The sequence below is a fragment of the Pelophylax lessonae genome (assembly GCF_965119305.1).
Source record: "Pelophylax lessonae genome assembly, chromosome: 4".
In the NCBI taxonomy this organism is placed as follows: Eukaryota; Metazoa; Chordata; class Amphibia; order Anura; family Ranidae; genus Pelophylax; species Pelophylax lessonae.
Window position 1 is genome coordinate 235,459,452 of NC_138771.1, and position 17,329 is coordinate 235,476,780.

A 17,329-nucleotide genomic window follows, 5' to 3' on the forward strand; every position below is an offset into this window, starting at 1 on the left:
CTGCTGTAGAAAGCTTGTAGACAGAAAAGTTACCATGCCAAATTGGCCCTTACCCCTATTGAAGGTTCAAAAACAAATTTTGGGACAGAGAAAGACGGGGCTTTACGGGCCTGTGGGAGTGGAAGGATCAGAAAGTAGAACCAGTAGTAAAATCAAAAATACATTTTATTGGTTTCTCAAAATATAAAAAACAAGCATGGATGACCATGCATGTATATTAACGAACAATTACAACATACAATGATTAAAATATAGTGTCACTGTAATTATAGAAACATATCCCATAAGGGTTTAGAAGCAGAAAAAACAAAGCCTGTATAGGTGGAAGGTAGGTCTCAAGCTGGATTCGGTCACGATAGGTCCCCAGCAAGCCGACGCGTTTCGCTTAAGGCTTCCTCAGGGCCTGAGAGACCCTAACAGACCGATGTTTCTATGAGTAACATAAATATAAGTAAATATACAACAATTTATACATTTGATAATACAGGATGTATAACTAGTCTTTGTATATATTTGGTTCTAATTTTATACTGACCCTTTTTAACAGTGACTTGTGTGGGCGGCAGGGCTGTGGCGGTACATATAATGTTCGGAAGATAATATCTCCATATTTACCATACAGAATTTATATAGGTGTCACGTAAAACACTTTTGTATTATATCCGATGTGTTGGATTGTAGTTGTATCATCAAGGTCAAGGCTGTGAATAAGAAAGCCAATAGGTATATATCCAAGTCTGCAACACTGACGCCAATGATTTTCATATAATCTATATTTTATAATTTCATAATTTTATAACCAACCTGCTATAAATAGCTCCAATCTTAGCCTCTTGGGGTGTAATTGCCCCTTAGCAGATAATTGTCCTCTTCCTGGATTGTTTATCCATATATGCAATGACCCTCAGGTACATTCCATCTAGAAATGTGAGTATATATATTATGTATTATTGGCCACATATAACAATCATAAGATCTCCATTCCATGAGATTAATCCTTGGATAATGGAGAATATCCTGAAAGTCATATCTGGGTAAACAAAGGGGATACTGAAGGACTAGTTGTTAGTTATGTCAGGAGATTGGAACAAAGCGTATAAATACTCACTTAGTGTCAATATTGCACTCGTTTGAGCCAGGTTTTAGAGACCTCTATGCAGTTTGTAGGGAATGTATCCCCAATCTACTTGTCCTAGGTGGCAGTAGGGTTGACCTAGAGAGGGGTGGGGTACATAAGGGGTTATTATTATAACTATGGTAGAGAGTCAAGATCTGTGAGGACATATATTACATATTGGAAGGGAGGGGGGAGGGGGGGAAAAAGAAAAAAAGAAATGGGGAGGGAAAACAGAAAAAGAAAGGGGGAGAAAGGAGGGGGGGGGAGAAGGGGAAAAAAGGAGGAAAAGGGGGAGAGGGGAGGGAGGAAAAGGGGAAGGGGAAAAGGGGGGGGGGAAAGGGGGGAAAAAAAAAAGGAGAAGAGGGAGGGAAAGAGTATCCTTATACCTACCTCTCCTCAAACTAAAAGGTGCTCCAGGCAGGGAAAGGACCTATATAGACATATATTTCAGTTAAATGGACCCAGGGTCCTGGGCTGTCCAAGCCCTACAAGATATGGGTAAGGAGCGTAAAATTAGTCATGGTGTTCTTATTCCAAATGTCCAAACAGATGACCAATAATCCCTTCTATTGATATGGAGCCCCTGTCACTTACCTCTGTGTCACCGTACGTATTACCACCTGCCTACCTGTTGTATGTTTTGTCCGGAGTATATATACTCCGGACAAAACATACAACAGGTAGGCAGGTGGTAATACGTACGGTGACACAGAGGTAAGTGACAGGGGCTCCATATCAATAGAAGGGATTATTGGTCATCTGTTTGGACATTTGGAATAAGAACACCATGACTAATTTTACGCTCCTTACCCATATCTTGTAGGGCTTGGACAGCCCAGGACCCTGGGTCCATTTAACTGAAATATATGTCTATATAGGTCCTTTCCCTGCCTGGAGCACCTTTTAGTTTGAGGAGAGGTAGGTATAAGGATACTCTTTCCCTCCCTCTTCTCCTTTTTTTTTTTTTTTTCCCCCCTTTCCCCCCCCCCCTTTTCCCCTTCCCCTTTTCCTCCCTCCCCTCTCCCCCTTTTCCTCCTTTTTTCCCCTTCTCCCCCCCCCTCCTTTCTCCCCCTTTCTTTTTCTGTTTTCCCTCCCCATTTCTTTTTTTCTTTTTCCCCCCCTCCCCCCTCCCTTCCAATATGTAATATATGTCCTCACAGATCTTGACTCTCTACCATAGTTATAATAATAACCCCTTATGTACCCCACCCCTCTCTAGGTCAACCCTACTGCCACCTAGGACAAGTAGATTGGGGATACATTCCCTACAAACTGCATAGAGGTCTCTAAAACCTGGCTCAAACGAGTGCAATATTGACACTAAGTGAGTATTTATACGCTTTGTTCCAATCTCCTGACATAACTAACAACTAGTCCTTCAGTATCCCCTTTGTTTACCCAGATATGACTTTCAGGATATTCTCCATTATCCAATGATTAATCTCATGGAATGGAGATCTTATGATTGTTATATGTGGCCAATAATACATAATATATATACTCACATTTCTAGATGGAATGTACCTGAGGGTCATTGCATATATGGATAAACAATCCAGGAAGAGGACAATTATCTGCTAAGGGGCAATTACACCCCAAGAGGCTAAGATTGGAGCTATTTATAGCAGGTTGGTTATAAAATTATGAAATTATAAAATATAGATTATATGAAAATCATTGGCGTCAGTGTTGCAGACTTGGATATATACCTATTGGCTTTCTTATTCACAGCCTTGACCTTGATGATACAACTACAATCCAACACATCGGATATAATACAAAAGTGTTTTACGTGACACCTATATAAATTCTGTATGGTAAATATGGAGATATTATCTTCCGAACATTATATGTACCGCCACAGCCCTGCCGCCCACACAAGTCACTGTTAAAAAGGGTCAGTATAAAATTAGAACCAAATATATACAAAGACTAGTTATACATCCTGTATTATCAAATGTATAAATTGTTGTATATTTACTTATATTTATGTTACTCATAGAAACATCGGTCTGTTAGGGTCTCTCAGGCCCTGAGGAAGCCTTAAGCGAAACGCGTCAGCTTGCTGGGGACCTATCGTGACCGAATCCAGCTTGAGACCTACCTTCCACCTATACAGGCTTTGTTTTTTCTGCTTCTAAACCCTTATGGGATATGTTTCTATAATTACAGTGACACTATATTTTAATCATTGTATGTTGTAATTGTTCGTTAATATACATGCATGGTCATCCATGCATATTTTGAGAAACCAATAAAATGTATTTTTGATTTTACTACTGGTTCTACTTTCTGATCCTTCCACTCCCACAGGCCCGTAAAGCCCCGTCTTTTTCTGTCCCAAAATTTGTTTTTGCTGTAGAAAGCTATTTTGGCCAATCACATGCCTCCCTGATGGTATAGGAAGATAGATAAGTATCTAGATGCCTGTATTTCTCACCATTAGGGACACTATTGCTCCTGACCAAATCTCCAACTCCATTTGCAAAAATGCAGACCCAAACTTGCAAGGAACCTCCATCATGCTTCACTATTGCCCGCAGACTCTCATCGTTATATTGCCCTCTAGTTCTTAAAACATCTTGAAACCCAAGTCTGCTCTGAAATCTTTCCCTGGTAGAGATCTTTCTGATGCAGTATAACCAACTTGTGTCTTGTTGCTGTGCTGAGTCTTGCCATGCTGTATGACCTGTAACATGAAACTGTCTTCCACAACCTCACCTTAGTAGCAGAGTTTGGCTGTTCCTTACAGGGTTTTAGGCTGGGTTCACACATGCGGCGGCTCATAGCAGTGGGCCCAGTGTGTCCCTGTTCACCGAATTGGGTCAGAATTTCTGCCTGAATTTGCACCTGATTCAGAGCAAAGGACGCACAGGACCCTTTCAAAATGCGGTCCACAGCCACCCTGGCATTGTGTTAACTGGCTCCATTAAGAGCCGGTTACACTCTCCTGTCATGCGAATTGGATGTGGGGAAATCCGCATCCAATTTGCTTAAGTGTGAACCCAACCTTAAGCCTCCTACACAGCTGTTTTTTTTTCTTTTTAGTCAATTACTGTTTTTCAACCTACATATGAAATTGATGATCATTAGCACGTGCTTAGTATACAGCTGACTCTAATCTTACAAAATCCCTGACTTTCTGCAAGTATGCAAAGTGTGCAACTGTAAGAATTGATGCTGGTTTGAAGCCAAAGGGAAGTCACACCAAGTATTGATTCTATTTCAATTTTTCTTCTGTTCGCCCACTTTGCATTTTGTAAATTGATAAAGATAAACAATTAAAATATATCTTTTTGAAAGCATGACATACACATTATATATATATATAGTTAGAGAGATAGTGTTTGTGTGTGTATATAATTATAATATACACACTACCCTATAAAGCCGGTCATCTGTTAGCCATTGAATATGCCAGCTGCTTCTTAGCCGGTTATGGTTGAAGGATGTGTTAAACATGATGAAGTAATGAGTGGCATGACACCGCCCTTTTCTACTGGCTTGTTAACCAACTACAAAAAGTATTCCAACGTGCGCAGAAGAGCCATATGCTGCAACACGAACTCTGGATGCTCCACAATAGGGCTTGTGGCTATGCGCAATGATTAGGTCCTCCATACGGCATGGCAGATAGAGCAGCACACTGCATGGGTAGCAGATGTTACTCTCGCTGTTAAATAAAAGGCCTGCAGCAGGTATTGATTCCAGATGTTAAAAGTCAATGTACTGGTTTCCAATTAATATTTAAAATCTCACGGGACTAAGTAAAACAAAATATAGAAAGCAGATTAACAAGGTATGCACTAACTTCAAATGATTTCAAACACAGAATGATCTGTAATGATACAAATGAAAAGGAGTACAATAGTAAAGCTAATGATAAAATGATAAAATAATTTAAAGGTGCAGTGCTTGGTATAATTTGCATACCTAAAGTGTTCAATCTAACTGAAAAAAAAAAAAAAAGATTTATAAAGATTAGTAATCCATAAGTATTGTCTGATTTACTAGTTTCTCAGCTGCTCGTTTTTCTTCTTTTTTAGCCTTCATTCAGACTTAAAGGAGAAGTACAGCCAAAGCTGAAGCCCGCTATTGGCTGATGTCACAGAACAGGTCCAGACTGGGGAAAGATTGCGACCATATGGTCATGGTCATAATCCACTCAGGAACCTGGCTCAGCCTGTCTCAGCCTCTCACCGAGCTGCTAAGAGCCTGAGCCAGCCACTCCCACCCCCTCCACAGCCCAGCACTCCAGTGAACAACATTAAAAATTCCAGTGTTTTAAAAGATGACATTTATTGCCCTATAGGCTTCAATGGGAATACCTGAAAAGAAAGCAAAAGTGAATGAATTTCAGAGGGTCCCATGATAAAAGTCTATTTTGCCAAAATAATCTTCCAAACACAATTTTTTTTAAAAGAAATTCATTTTTTTGAATTAAAAAATAAGAATCCAGTAAAATTAGCCCAATTTTTTTCCATAATGTGAAAGATAATGTTAAGCCGAGTAAATAGATACCCAACATGTCATGCTTCAAAATTGCACACGCTCACGGAATGGCGACAAACTTTGGTACTTAAAAATCCCATAGGCGACAGTTTAAAAATTTCTACAGGTTACCATCTTAGAGTTACAGAGGAGGTCTAGGGCTCAAATTATTGCTCTTGCTCTAACCATCGCGGCGTTATCTCACATGTGTGGTTTGAACACCGTTTACATATGTGGGCGGGGTTTCCGTATGCGTTAGCTTCTGCACTCAAGCTAACGGGGACAGGGCGCTTTCATTTTTTTTTTTTTTTACTATTTATTTTATTTATTATTTTTTATTTTTACACCGTTTTTAAAAAAAAAAAAAATTTTGATCATTTTTATTCCTATTACATTCCTTGTAATATAAATAGGTGCGACAGGACCTTTTTTTTGTGAGATCTGGGGTCAAAAAGTCCTCAGATCTCACAAGTACACTAAAAGATGAAAAAAAAAAAAATGGGGCCTTTGAACTGGTTGCTAGGCAACAACGTTTGCCGTCGCTCCGGTCCTCCAAGAGTCCAGAGTACCTGCTGCCATTTTTCTGCATACTAGTGTGTTTAAATGCATAGGTGAGTTGCTTGGCCTTTCTCCCTAGCCGAAGAGATGGCTTTTATCCACAAGTCATCCATTAAGGTTATGATGCCACTGGCCATCTTTTGATTGTGATAGGCAGTCATCATGTGCCATCTTTCATTTGCTGCACTTTCTTTGGTTGACCACTGCATTTTTAGTCCTCAAAACTGCCCATTTCTTCATGCTTATGCTGAAGACCCTGAACTGGAAGTTTGGAAACTCCTGTTTTTCTTAAAAATTCTAATTGTGAGAGATCTTGTTGATGCAATTACACCAACCTGTCTGCATGTTAACGCAATGCACACCAACGCAGGTAAATGCAATGCAAAAAGATATATAAAATAAATTCTTGTTAGTACTTTTATCTTTCTTGAATCTTGTCACTTCAAATCAGATATACCAATGCATGTCAATGGACAAACACAACAAAATGCAATGCACGTAAAAATGCATAAGTCCCTGACCCATTCCAAAAAAAAAAAAAAAAAAACAGGGCCAGGTGTCTGCCTTGGCAATCATTTTTCAACGACCCCTTAGTTTGTACCTTCATTCAGGGGGTTCAACATATGGCTCTACCTGTACGGTCTCCCTTGCCACCATGGAATTTAAATTTAGTGCTTTTGGTTCTCCAGAAACCTCCATTTTAGAATATTTGGGAGATTCCATTGTCTGTTATCCCAGAAGGAGACATTCGTGGTGGCTATTACCTCGGCCCACAGGGTATCAGAATTGACGGCATTATCCTGTCGCAGTCCCTATTTGGCCATCCATAGGAATAAAGTGGTTCTTCGTCCCTGTCCATCATTCCTGCCCAAAGTTTCTCTGACTTCCATTTGAATGAGGAAATTGTGTTGCCTTCCTTGTGTCCCAAGCCGGCTCATCCCAAGGAATTTGCTTTGCATACCTTGGATGTTTGTGCAATTTAGGTGTATCTGGCAGCTATTGAGTTTTTTCGGAAGTCAGACTTGCTTTTTGTGGTTACGGACGGGCCAAGAAAAGGGCTGGCCGCTTCTTTGGCTACCATCTCCAGATGGATCAGACAGACGGTCACTCAGGCCTATTCCATTAAATGTCAGGTTCCACATTTCCCTGTCATGGGGCATTCTACTCGGGTGCTGAGTGCTTCTTGGGCCCTCCATCTTCAGGCATCAATATCGCAAGTTTGCAAGGCAGCCACTTGGTCGTCGGTGCTTACCTTCACAAAATTCTATGAGGTAGATACTTTGGCCTCAGCGGATGCTTCTTTTGGCCACAAAAATTTGCAGGCTGCTGTTTAAGAGGAGCTGTTCCCTCTTGATATAGCAAACATATAGCAAACATGTCGTACTTACCTGCTCTGTGTAATAGTTTTGCACAGAGCAGCCCCGATCCTCCTCTTCTCGAGTCCCCTGCCAATGCTATTGGCTCCTAGACCTCGACCAGTGCCCCCAGAGGAAGCAGCTTGCAATGGGGCACTGGTGTGTGCTCACTCCCGAGCGAGTCCATGTCCATAAGACACATAGAGCTGTGGTTTGGCCCCGCCCTATGCTCTCTCCTCATTGGTTCACTGGCTGTGATTGACAGAAGTGACAGCCAGTGGCACCGCTGCTGTCCCAGCCAATGAGGAGAGGGAGTCCTGGGACGGCTGACATTCTTGTGCACATCGCTGGATCAAGAGGTGGCTCAGTTAAGTATTAGGGGGGTTGTAGGGGTAACAGCACGCAGGTTTTTTCCGTTATGCATAGAATGCATGAAGGTAAAAACCTTCAGTCTTTACAACCACTTTAAGGATGACTGAGGCTGGCAGATCTGTTAAGGACTTTAACAGGTGATGGATAATCTGTCTATCCTTGTCACAATCACAGTAATGACAAAGGTTACTAAATAAGGATTGCTGATCTTCTGACTTTTTGATATATTTGACCATTTACATTTAGATCTGTTGGATCTGCAGAGAATGTAATAATTTAGAAATCTGTTCTGATGCACGAGTTTTTTTTTTTTTTTGTTTTTTTTTAACAATTCACATACTTAGAATCAATAAAATGTGCTAACCCGTGTATACACAATACCCATATACAGTATTTACAATACTTGATTTGATACGTTACCTATTTGCTGTACATCTCCATGCCTTCCACTAGGAAACCCATTTCTCTGGGTTGTGAAATAGTTGCCAAAGGCAACAAAATAAAAGCATTTCTGATTAAAGAAAACCTGTCATAGACAGTTAGTTGAAAAATGTCACTTTGTAGAGCATGTACAATGGTACTTCCTGGAATGCGGAATGTGCTCCCTCCCCCCTGCCTTATATAAAGCAGTGCTCATTTCTTTAGGGAGATCCCAGAGCTCTTTGAGCACTGATATGAAGGAAGTGCTAATACTGACTTTCTGAATATCATTGTTTGGACAGGATTTTCACTTTTTAAACAAAGGACATTGTAGTTATACATTTTGCATAGAATGGTTATTTTTTTCAATTATTTAAGGAAGTCCGGATTAGTTCAGTTTTTTAGCTTAATCTTTGCAAATGCTTAACTTATACTACCTCAAAGTGCTGCATAGTGAAGCAAAATTGTATCTTGTGATATTTTTACTTAAAAGGCCGTCGTATGTATGTATGTATGCATGTATGTGTGTGTGTGGGTTGTTTTTTTTATTTTTTTATTTTAGTTTCTCTTACGTCCTCCGACAGTCGCCGCCTCTTCATATTCGTCACATATGGGGTATTAGACTTTGCTCCGAAGGAGTAGCTAGGCAACAGAATATGTTAACAATAAAGCTTTTAACATATCCCACCCTCAAGGGGTGGTCCCCTCAGTCAATACCCTCCTACTTCCTGCAACCATATCTCAGTTTTAATGTCTAGCTTGTCAGGAGTGGCTGGCTCTCTCTGTGCTGGGACTTTCTGTCCCAGACTCTTTCTTCTTTTTAAAATTTTGTTTGAGTTTTCTCTCTACCTTTACTTAGCTGTTATTTTGTCAGCGTTAGTTAGTTCTTCGGATGAAGAGGATCATGCGGACTGGGTCTCGGGCTGATCCCCCTGGTCGCAGGTCGTGGGTCAGTGGCTTCCCAGTCTGCCATCGAGCGTTCAGCCAGGTAACGCTCCTGGCACAGTGAACGACCCATCCCTGTTCGGTGCAGGGATGATTGGTGAGGTGGCTACCTCACTGGACGCTGTGCGGTTTCTTAACCCCCATTGTGTGCGTCTTGAATGCGACTCTCCCTGCCTCATGTGCAGCGGCTTGTTCGCCTGTGCGGGTCCCCCACGCCATGTGAGGTAAGTGTATTTATGTGGGGACCTGTCTGTCTGGGGGGGTGTCAGTCTGGGACTGTGTAACCTGCCTCTATTCACACTGCTTGTCTCCCTATCTCTCGGCTGCATGCTGTGGGCTGCAAGGGGGGGGGGGGGGGGGAGCTGTATGACACTGTGTGTGTCAGACTGGTCAGTGTGAGAAGCTGTGTGCTGTGGGGCATGTTTTTTTGGCATGTTTGGGCATATACAGCGATCGCTGCGGCAATCTGACATGTATTCTGATTTTGGAATGTAATGTGTGTTTTAATGCACTGTGGAGCGGCGGTTTCGGCGCCAAACGACGCCATTTTGCCTACACTCGCTCCGGCCGCATGTTTTACATGCATGGCGGCCATTTTCTTGTAGCCTCCATAGGCTTACATAGAGCGCCCTGGCAGCATCACTTCCTCTTTCCAGGAACACCGATCGAGGCAGCAGCAGCGGCGAGGGTCTCCTCAGGTTTTATCCTTCTGTTCTTGCTATCCATTGCCTGTGTTCAGTTTGCATATTCCCTGTGGGGGTCTTATTGTGCTTGAGTGTGGTGCGGTGGGCTGCGCTTGCCGCGCTTGCTTAAAAGGGGCAGTTAACCCTTTGTTGTCTGGCATTACAGGGGCAATGGATTCTCAGGAGGGCAAATTTCCTACAGCATTGGTGGAAAGCCAGGGGACCGCTGTTTCCCCCCCAGGGGGGGATTTAGCCACTATTGTGGCTGGCCTTGCTGCTCAGGTGCAGATGCTGGTGGCTGCTCAATCTACTAAAAGGCCCAGAGTTGCTCTTTCCTCTGATTCTGAGGGTGAAGGTGATGGGGCTGTTATGGCGGGGGCCTCCTTATCGGGGTCCCGCTCCTCTCTTGATCTAGTGGGGTCTGAGGTGGAGGCTGAAGTTGAGGGGGTTGATAATTCTCCCCCTGGCTCGCCTGAAGAGCTTGCAATCATGGATGAGTTGATTGCTTCCATTAAGCAAACGCTGCGTTTGCAGGACGAAGTGTGTCCCCCCGCTGCCTTGGCGGCTTATGGGACACAGAGAAAATGCAGGACGCCGCAGGTTTTTCCCTGCAATGATGATTTTCAGCGCGCTGTTAAGGATCAATGGCGCAATCTGCGCAAACCTTTTGCGGTACCAAGTAGATTCAAGCTGCGTTATCCTTTTTCGCCTTCCACTGATGAAAGGTGGTGTGTGCCTCCCCCAGTGGATCACGCAATTGCGGTTTTGAACAAAGCCACTGCGATTCCTGCAGAGGATTCCCCTGTGTTCCGTGATGCCACGGATAGGAGACTGGAGTCTCTTGCCCGTCATACTTATTCTGTTACGGGTTCTATGCTTAAGGCTCTGTTTGCTTCTCTCATGGCGGCCCAGGCGATCGCAAGTTGGACGCAGATGCTTAGGCGCGTCCTAGTGGCCGACTCGGCCTCGCCGGCGACCCTGGATATGGTGGATCAAATCCACCAGGGTGTCATGTATCTGTGTGATGCGGACCTGGACCTGGTTCCGTTGGCTGCACGTGTGCACAGCGTGGCGGTGTTGTCTCGCCGCCTGGTTTGGCTAAAATGTTGGTCGGTGGACCAATCTTCACGTAAGACCTTAGCCAATCTACCTTATGATGGGTCTCGCCTTTTTGGGGAGTCCCTGGATGTGTTGATTAAGGGGATCACCGGGGGTAAGAGCACTCTCTTGCCCCATTTCCCCAAGGCTAAGGGGGCTTCTGGGAAGAAGCATGCTAATTTTCGGCCCCCTCAGGGGTCCTTTCGTGCCTTTCGGCCGCACTACAAGGGCAAACCGTTCAAAGGTCAAGGCTCTCAGAAGAAGCCCTGGTCTGGTAAACAGAAGTCCGGCCAATCCGGATCTGCAGCCCATAACAGTTCGGCCTGAAGGGGCGCCCTCACCCAGTTTTGGGGTGGGGGGACGCTTGCTCGGTTTTCTTCAGCCCTGGTTGGCCCGTGTGCGGGACAGATGGGTTCAGGAAATCGTTCGATCTGGTTACAAGATCGAGTTTCTCTCTCGGCCGGAGAGCAGATTTTTTCCCTCAAATCTTCAACTGTCTCCAGAGCGCTTGCGGGACCTGCACCTGGCGGTACGGGACCTGAGGGCTCAGGGAGTGGTGGTTCCGGTGCCTCATCGGGACAGGTTTCGGGGGGTTTATTCCAATCTGTTCACCGTGCCCAGAAAGGAGGGCAAGGTTCGTCCAATTCTGGACTTGAAGGCTCTGAACCGCTCTGTGCGGGTTCGCAAGTTCCGCATGGAATCCCTGCGGTCGGTGGTGGCTGCCCTGGTTCCGGGGGAATTCATGGCCTCCATCGATTTGAAGGATGCGTATCTTCACATCCCCATTTTCGAGGGTCACCAGAGATACCTTCGATTTGCCATTGCGGAGGATCACTACCAGTTCGTGGCGTTGCCCTTTGGTCTCGCCTCGGCTCCGCGGGTCTTCACCAAGGTGCTTGCACCGGTTCTGGCATTATTGAGGGCCCAGGGCGTTTCTGTCCTGGGGTATCTGGACGACATTCTGGTTCGGTCTGCGACCAGCCAGGGTCTGGAGAAGGACCTGTCTGTCACGATGCAAACTCTGCAGGAGTTTGGTTGGACGATAAATGTTCTAAAGTCGACACTGAGTCCGTCGGTTCGTCTTCCCTATCTGGGAATGATTCTGGACTCAGTGCAGGCGAAGGTCTTCCTGCCGGAAGACGAACTCAGGACTCTCCAGGAGGAAGTCAGGTCCCTCAGGGACGTTCCGCACTCGTCTCTGCGGACGTGTATGAGATGTCTGGGATTGATGGTCTCGGCCTTCGAGGCGATTCCATTCGCCCAGTTTCACACGCGGGGTCTCCAAGCGGAGATCCTGTCCAGGTGGGACGGGCGACCTCAATCTCTGGATCTTCAAATCTCGTTGAGTCATCGCACCAGAGGAAACCTTCTGTGGTGGCTCCAGTCCCCGTTGGTGTCCGGGGGCAAGTCGTTTCGTCCGATCTCGTGGACGGTAATCACCACGGATGCCAGCCTGTCGGGCTGGGGTGGAGTTCTGGGCGTTCTGTCCGCCCAGGGGACTTGGTCGGAGGGGGAGTCATCCCTTCCGATCAACATTCTGGAATTGCGTGCGATAAGTCTCTGTCTTCATCGCTGGACGGACCGGCTGCAGGGCTGCCCGGTTCGGGTGCAGACGGACAATGCCACGGCGGTAGCCTACATCAACCACCAAGGGGGCACCAGGAGTGCCCGAGCGGCTCGAGAAGTGGCCGACATTCTGTCTTGGGCCGAGACTCATGTCCCGGCGATAACGGCGGTTCACATTCCGGGGGTGGAGAACTGGCAGGCGGACTATCTGAGTCGCCAGACCCTGGATCAGGGGGAATGGTCTCTCCACCCGGCTGTCTTCCTGATGTTGTGCGCGAAGTGGGGTCTTCCAGATGTGGACCTGTTCGCGTCTCGTCTCAACAACAAGGTGAAGAGGTTCGTGGCAAGGACGCGCGACCCTCGGGCAGACGCGTCGGACGCGTTAGTGGCCCCGTGGCATCAGTACAGGCTGATGTACGCGTTTCCACCGATTCAGTTGCTGTCCAGGTTCCTTCGCAGGTTACACTCGGAACGCAGCACGGTGATTCTTGTGGCACCGGACTGGCCTCGCCGGTCCTGGTACGCAGACCTCGTGAATCTGGCGGTCGACGCCCCGTGGCGTCTGCCTCTTCGAGACGATCTACTGTCTCAAGGACCGATATACCATCCTGCTTTACAGTCGCTGGCTTTGACGGCCTGGCTGTTGAGACCGAGGTCCTGAAGGAGAGGGGTCTCTCTCCAGAGGTCGTTCATACTTTAATCAACGCGAGGAAGTCTTCCTCAGGGAAGGTTTATTACCGTACTTGGAAGGCCTATTTTGCCTGGTGTGAGTCCAGGGGGTTTTCACCCCGCACGTACTCGGTTTCCCGTGTGCTGTCTTTCCTTCAAACGGGTGTTGATCAGCGTTTGGCGCTGGCTACGATAAAGGGTCAGGTGTCTGCACTGGCCGTTCTGTTTCAACGTCCCGTGGCTTCCAACTCCTTGGTTGGCACCTTTGTTCAGGGTGTGCGGCATCTGGTTCCCCCTAGGCGGGATCCTCTGCCCCCTTGGGACTTGAATCTCGTTCTATCTGTGTTACAACGTGCTCCTTTTGAACAGATCAGGGAGATCTCGTTGTCTATGTTGTCCAAAAAGGTCGCTTTTTTGGTGGCGATCACTTCGGCTCGCAGAGTGTCGGAGCTGGCGGCTTTGTCCTGCAAGTCTCCGTACCTGGTTATTCATTTGGATAAGGTGGTCTTGCGACCTAATCCTTCGTTTCTTCCGAAACGAGTTTCGGAATTCCATCTTAATGAGGATATTGTCTTGCCTTCGTTGTGCGCGAAGCCTAAACATCCAAAGGAGGTGAGATTGCATTCTCTGGATGTTGTTCGGGCGATAAGGGTTTACCTTAAATCGACTGAGTCTTTTCGAAAGACGGACTCCTTGTTTGTTCTTCCAGAGGGTCCTCGGAAGGGCATGGCGGCTTCGGCCTCTACCATCGCCAAATGGATCAGGCAGACCATTGTACAGGCCTATGCTTTGCAGGGGAAGGTTCCCCCTGTGCCTGTGAAGGCGCACTCTACTAGATCTCTGAGTACGTCTTGGGCCTGTCGTCATGGGGCTTCTGTAGCCCAGGTGTGTAAGGCGGCGACTTGGTCGACCGTGCACACTTTCACAAAATTCTACAAAGTAGATGTTCAGGCATCGGCGGATGCTTCCTTTGGCCGCAAGGTTCTTAGTGCGGCTGTTCCCTAGGGTCCCTTGTTGGGGACTCCTGGCTGTTGGGATAAGTTTTGTATCCCCTGTTTTTTTGTCTTTTCCTGGGTTGTTGCTCCTGTTGAGCACTTGTTTTTTGCTGTTGCCCAGCTGGTTTCCTTCCTTTGGTAAGGTTCCTTTCTTTGATGCGGAGACTGCGTTGCCTTTCGGCGCGGATGCGTTTCCCACCCCTCATGTTTGCACTGCTTTGGGACGTCCCCATATGTGACGAATATGAAGAGGCGGCGACTGTCGGAGGACGTAAGAGAAAACGGAATTTTTGTAAAATCTTACCTGTAAAATTCCTTTCTCTGAGTCCTCCGACAGTCGCCGCCCCCGCCCCTCTTTTGGGGTTTGGTTGTATACTCTACTGCTATTCCACTAAAACTGAGATATGGTTGCAGGAAGTAGGAGGGTATTGACTGAGGGGACCACCCCTTGAGGGTGGGATATGTTAAAAGCTTTATTGTTAACATATTCTGTTGCCTAGCTACTCCTTCGGAGCAAAGTCTAATACCCCATATGTGACGAATATGAAGAGGCGGCGACTGTCGGAGGACTCAGAGAAAGGAATTTTACAGGTAAGATTTTACAAAAATTCCGTTATTTCAATGTTCTATGTACCTAAAGACCCCTATAAATGAGAAGATCTAAACGTGCATCCAATTGAGAGTCAAGTCTGCTTACTATACAAGTTCTAGGCAGGGCCGGACTGGGAATAAAATTTAGCCCTGGAAATAATTTCATACCAGCCCCATAGCATTATTCTACCAGCCCAACAGCATAACGTCATTATTTTCTTGTAAAAGGGAAAACCATGCATTTTAAAGCACGTTTGAAGAGTGTATTATAGATAAGACCGATATGAAAGCATATAGGGCTTTATATATATATATATATATATATATATATATATATAATTTTTTTTATCAAGTTCCGGTTAAAAGTGCCAACATGGTACAGGAGGTGGTCATAGGCTGTGTGGGCATGGTACAGGAGATGTCCGAGGGACAGACATGATACAGGAGCTGCAGAGGCTGCGGGCATTATACAGGAGAGGAATAACTTGTGGACATGGTGCAAGAGATGAAGAGGCTGCGGACATGGTGCATTATATGGAGGGGGTGTGGGCATGATACAGGGGCTGCCGGCATGGTGCAGGAGAGGCAGGGCTGAGGGCATTGTGCAGGAGATACACGGCTGAGGGCATGGTGCAGGAGATGCAGGGCTGCAGGCATGGTACAAGAGATACAGGGGCTGTAGACACGGTGCAGGAGAGGCAGGGCTGTGGGCATGGTGCAGGAGATGCTGGGCTGCGGGCATGGTGCAGGAGATGCTGGGCTGCGGGCATGGTGCAGGAGATGCTAGGCTGAGGGTCTGGTGCAGGAGATGCAGGGCTGAGGTCCTGGTGCAGGAGATGCAGGGCTGAGGGCCTGGTGCAGGAGATGGAGGGCTGAGGGCCTGGTGCAGGAGATGGAGGGCTGAGGGCCTGGTGCAGGAGATGGATGGCTGAGGGCCTGGTGCAGGAGATGCAGGGCTGAGAGCCTGGTGCAGGAGATGCAGAGGCTGCGGGCTCTGTACAAGAGATGCAGAGGCTGCGGGCTCTGTACAAGAGATGCAGAGGCTGCAGACACGGTACAGGAGATGCAGAGGCTGCGGGCATGATGCAGGGGCTGCAGCAGATGCAGGGGCTGCAGGCATGGTGCAGGAGATGCAGGGCTGAGGGCATGGTGCAGGAGATGCAGAGGCTGCAGGCATGGGGCAGGAGATGCAGAGGCTGAACAGGGGGCTTACTTACCTATCCCCGGGGCTCCTTATATTTAAAAATGTTGCCGCCCAGCGCCACACATCATTGCGCGAGTGCCGATTGGCCGAGTACGTAGGGCTTTCCTGAGCTGTGGTGGCGCATGTGCAGTGTACATGTCGGGCCGCTCGCCGATGACGTTCGGTCAGCCCGAGGGCAGGGCGACTTGCCGGCCTACCGGGAAATTTCCCAGTAGGCCAGTCCGGCCCTGGTTCTAGGGCAGTGCATGGCTGGTAAGTGGCCAGCAAGGTGCAATGTAAAGGCTTTTCTGGTAAAGTTACAAACCATAACAATAAGCTTTTCTCATTTTGGGCTATTTTTGGCCTTTTAAATATACAATTGGAAGTGTTCAAAGAACGGTTTTAACCCAAACTTAAAGTCAGAAATTGACTCCACATTGCCTGCAGCCATTAAATCCCAAAAATAGTACCCAGGTCTATAAGGTCAGTGATTCTACTGCTAACTCCACAATAAAGACACAACCAAGGGACCAGAAATATAAGAAGCAGGTGATGGATGTTCATCTCCACCAGACTTTAAGCCTGCTTTAAGCTATAATGTAAGAGCTAAAAGATTAATCCACCAAATGCTAATAAATTGAATGTGGTTTGGTGCTGGCAAATTCTCTTCTAGACTCTGGCAGGATTGTTTTACCTTTCACTTATTTTATTTTACCGAGGTGTAGTAGGATGACTGTGTTGTGGGACGTAGTGGAAATGGAAATTCCAGAGGATGTACTGACCTCTTAACACTGGTGGAAATCATTGGAAATTAAAATATATATATTTTTTTTTCTGCCTATATTTTGTTTTATTTGAGAAATTATTGAAGAATAATAAATGTTTGTTTTCTTTTTAGTGATTGCAAGCTTTCGCGGAACAAATCCACATGGCTTAACACTGGAGATTGGGGACACAGTTCAAATATTAGAAAAATGTGAAGGTAAGGTTTATTCATTTAATAATCTAAAAGAATCACTCAGAGTGGGGCAGCTGCAATTTCTGACCATTTGTTTTAAGGTTTATATCTTGGGACTTTTATAGTTTTAGGCTCAAATAAAAAAAAAATGTAATCTAGTTGGAGAGACCAAGGTTAAGGTAACCTCCTAAAATTGACAGGCATGTGTCTTGCTGTGGTTCAGCAGGGTGGGAGCATTTGTGTGCTTACATCCATTTACTCACTACACAGGCTGTGGAGTCTGGTTTGAACACCAGGGGAAATCATGCACCATTTCCCTCCCATCATT

General features: G+C 46.1%; 1 protein-coding gene across 2 annotated transcripts in view; it reads left to right on the plus strand.

Annotated features, from left to right (window-relative positions):
- The window catches only part of DOCK4 (dedicator of cytokinesis 4), a 529,522-nt gene that overhangs the window by 135,290 nt on the left and 376,903 nt on the right, over nucleotides 1–17,329 (plus strand). For both annotated transcript variants that reach the window (XM_082254719.1, XM_082254720.1), the window contains exon 2: nucleotides 16,942–17,025. In XM_082254719.1, coding sequence (XP_082110845.1) covers nucleotides 16,942–17,025 — 84 coding nt within the window. The remainder of the gene's footprint in view (nucleotides 1–16,941; nucleotides 17,026–17,329) is intronic.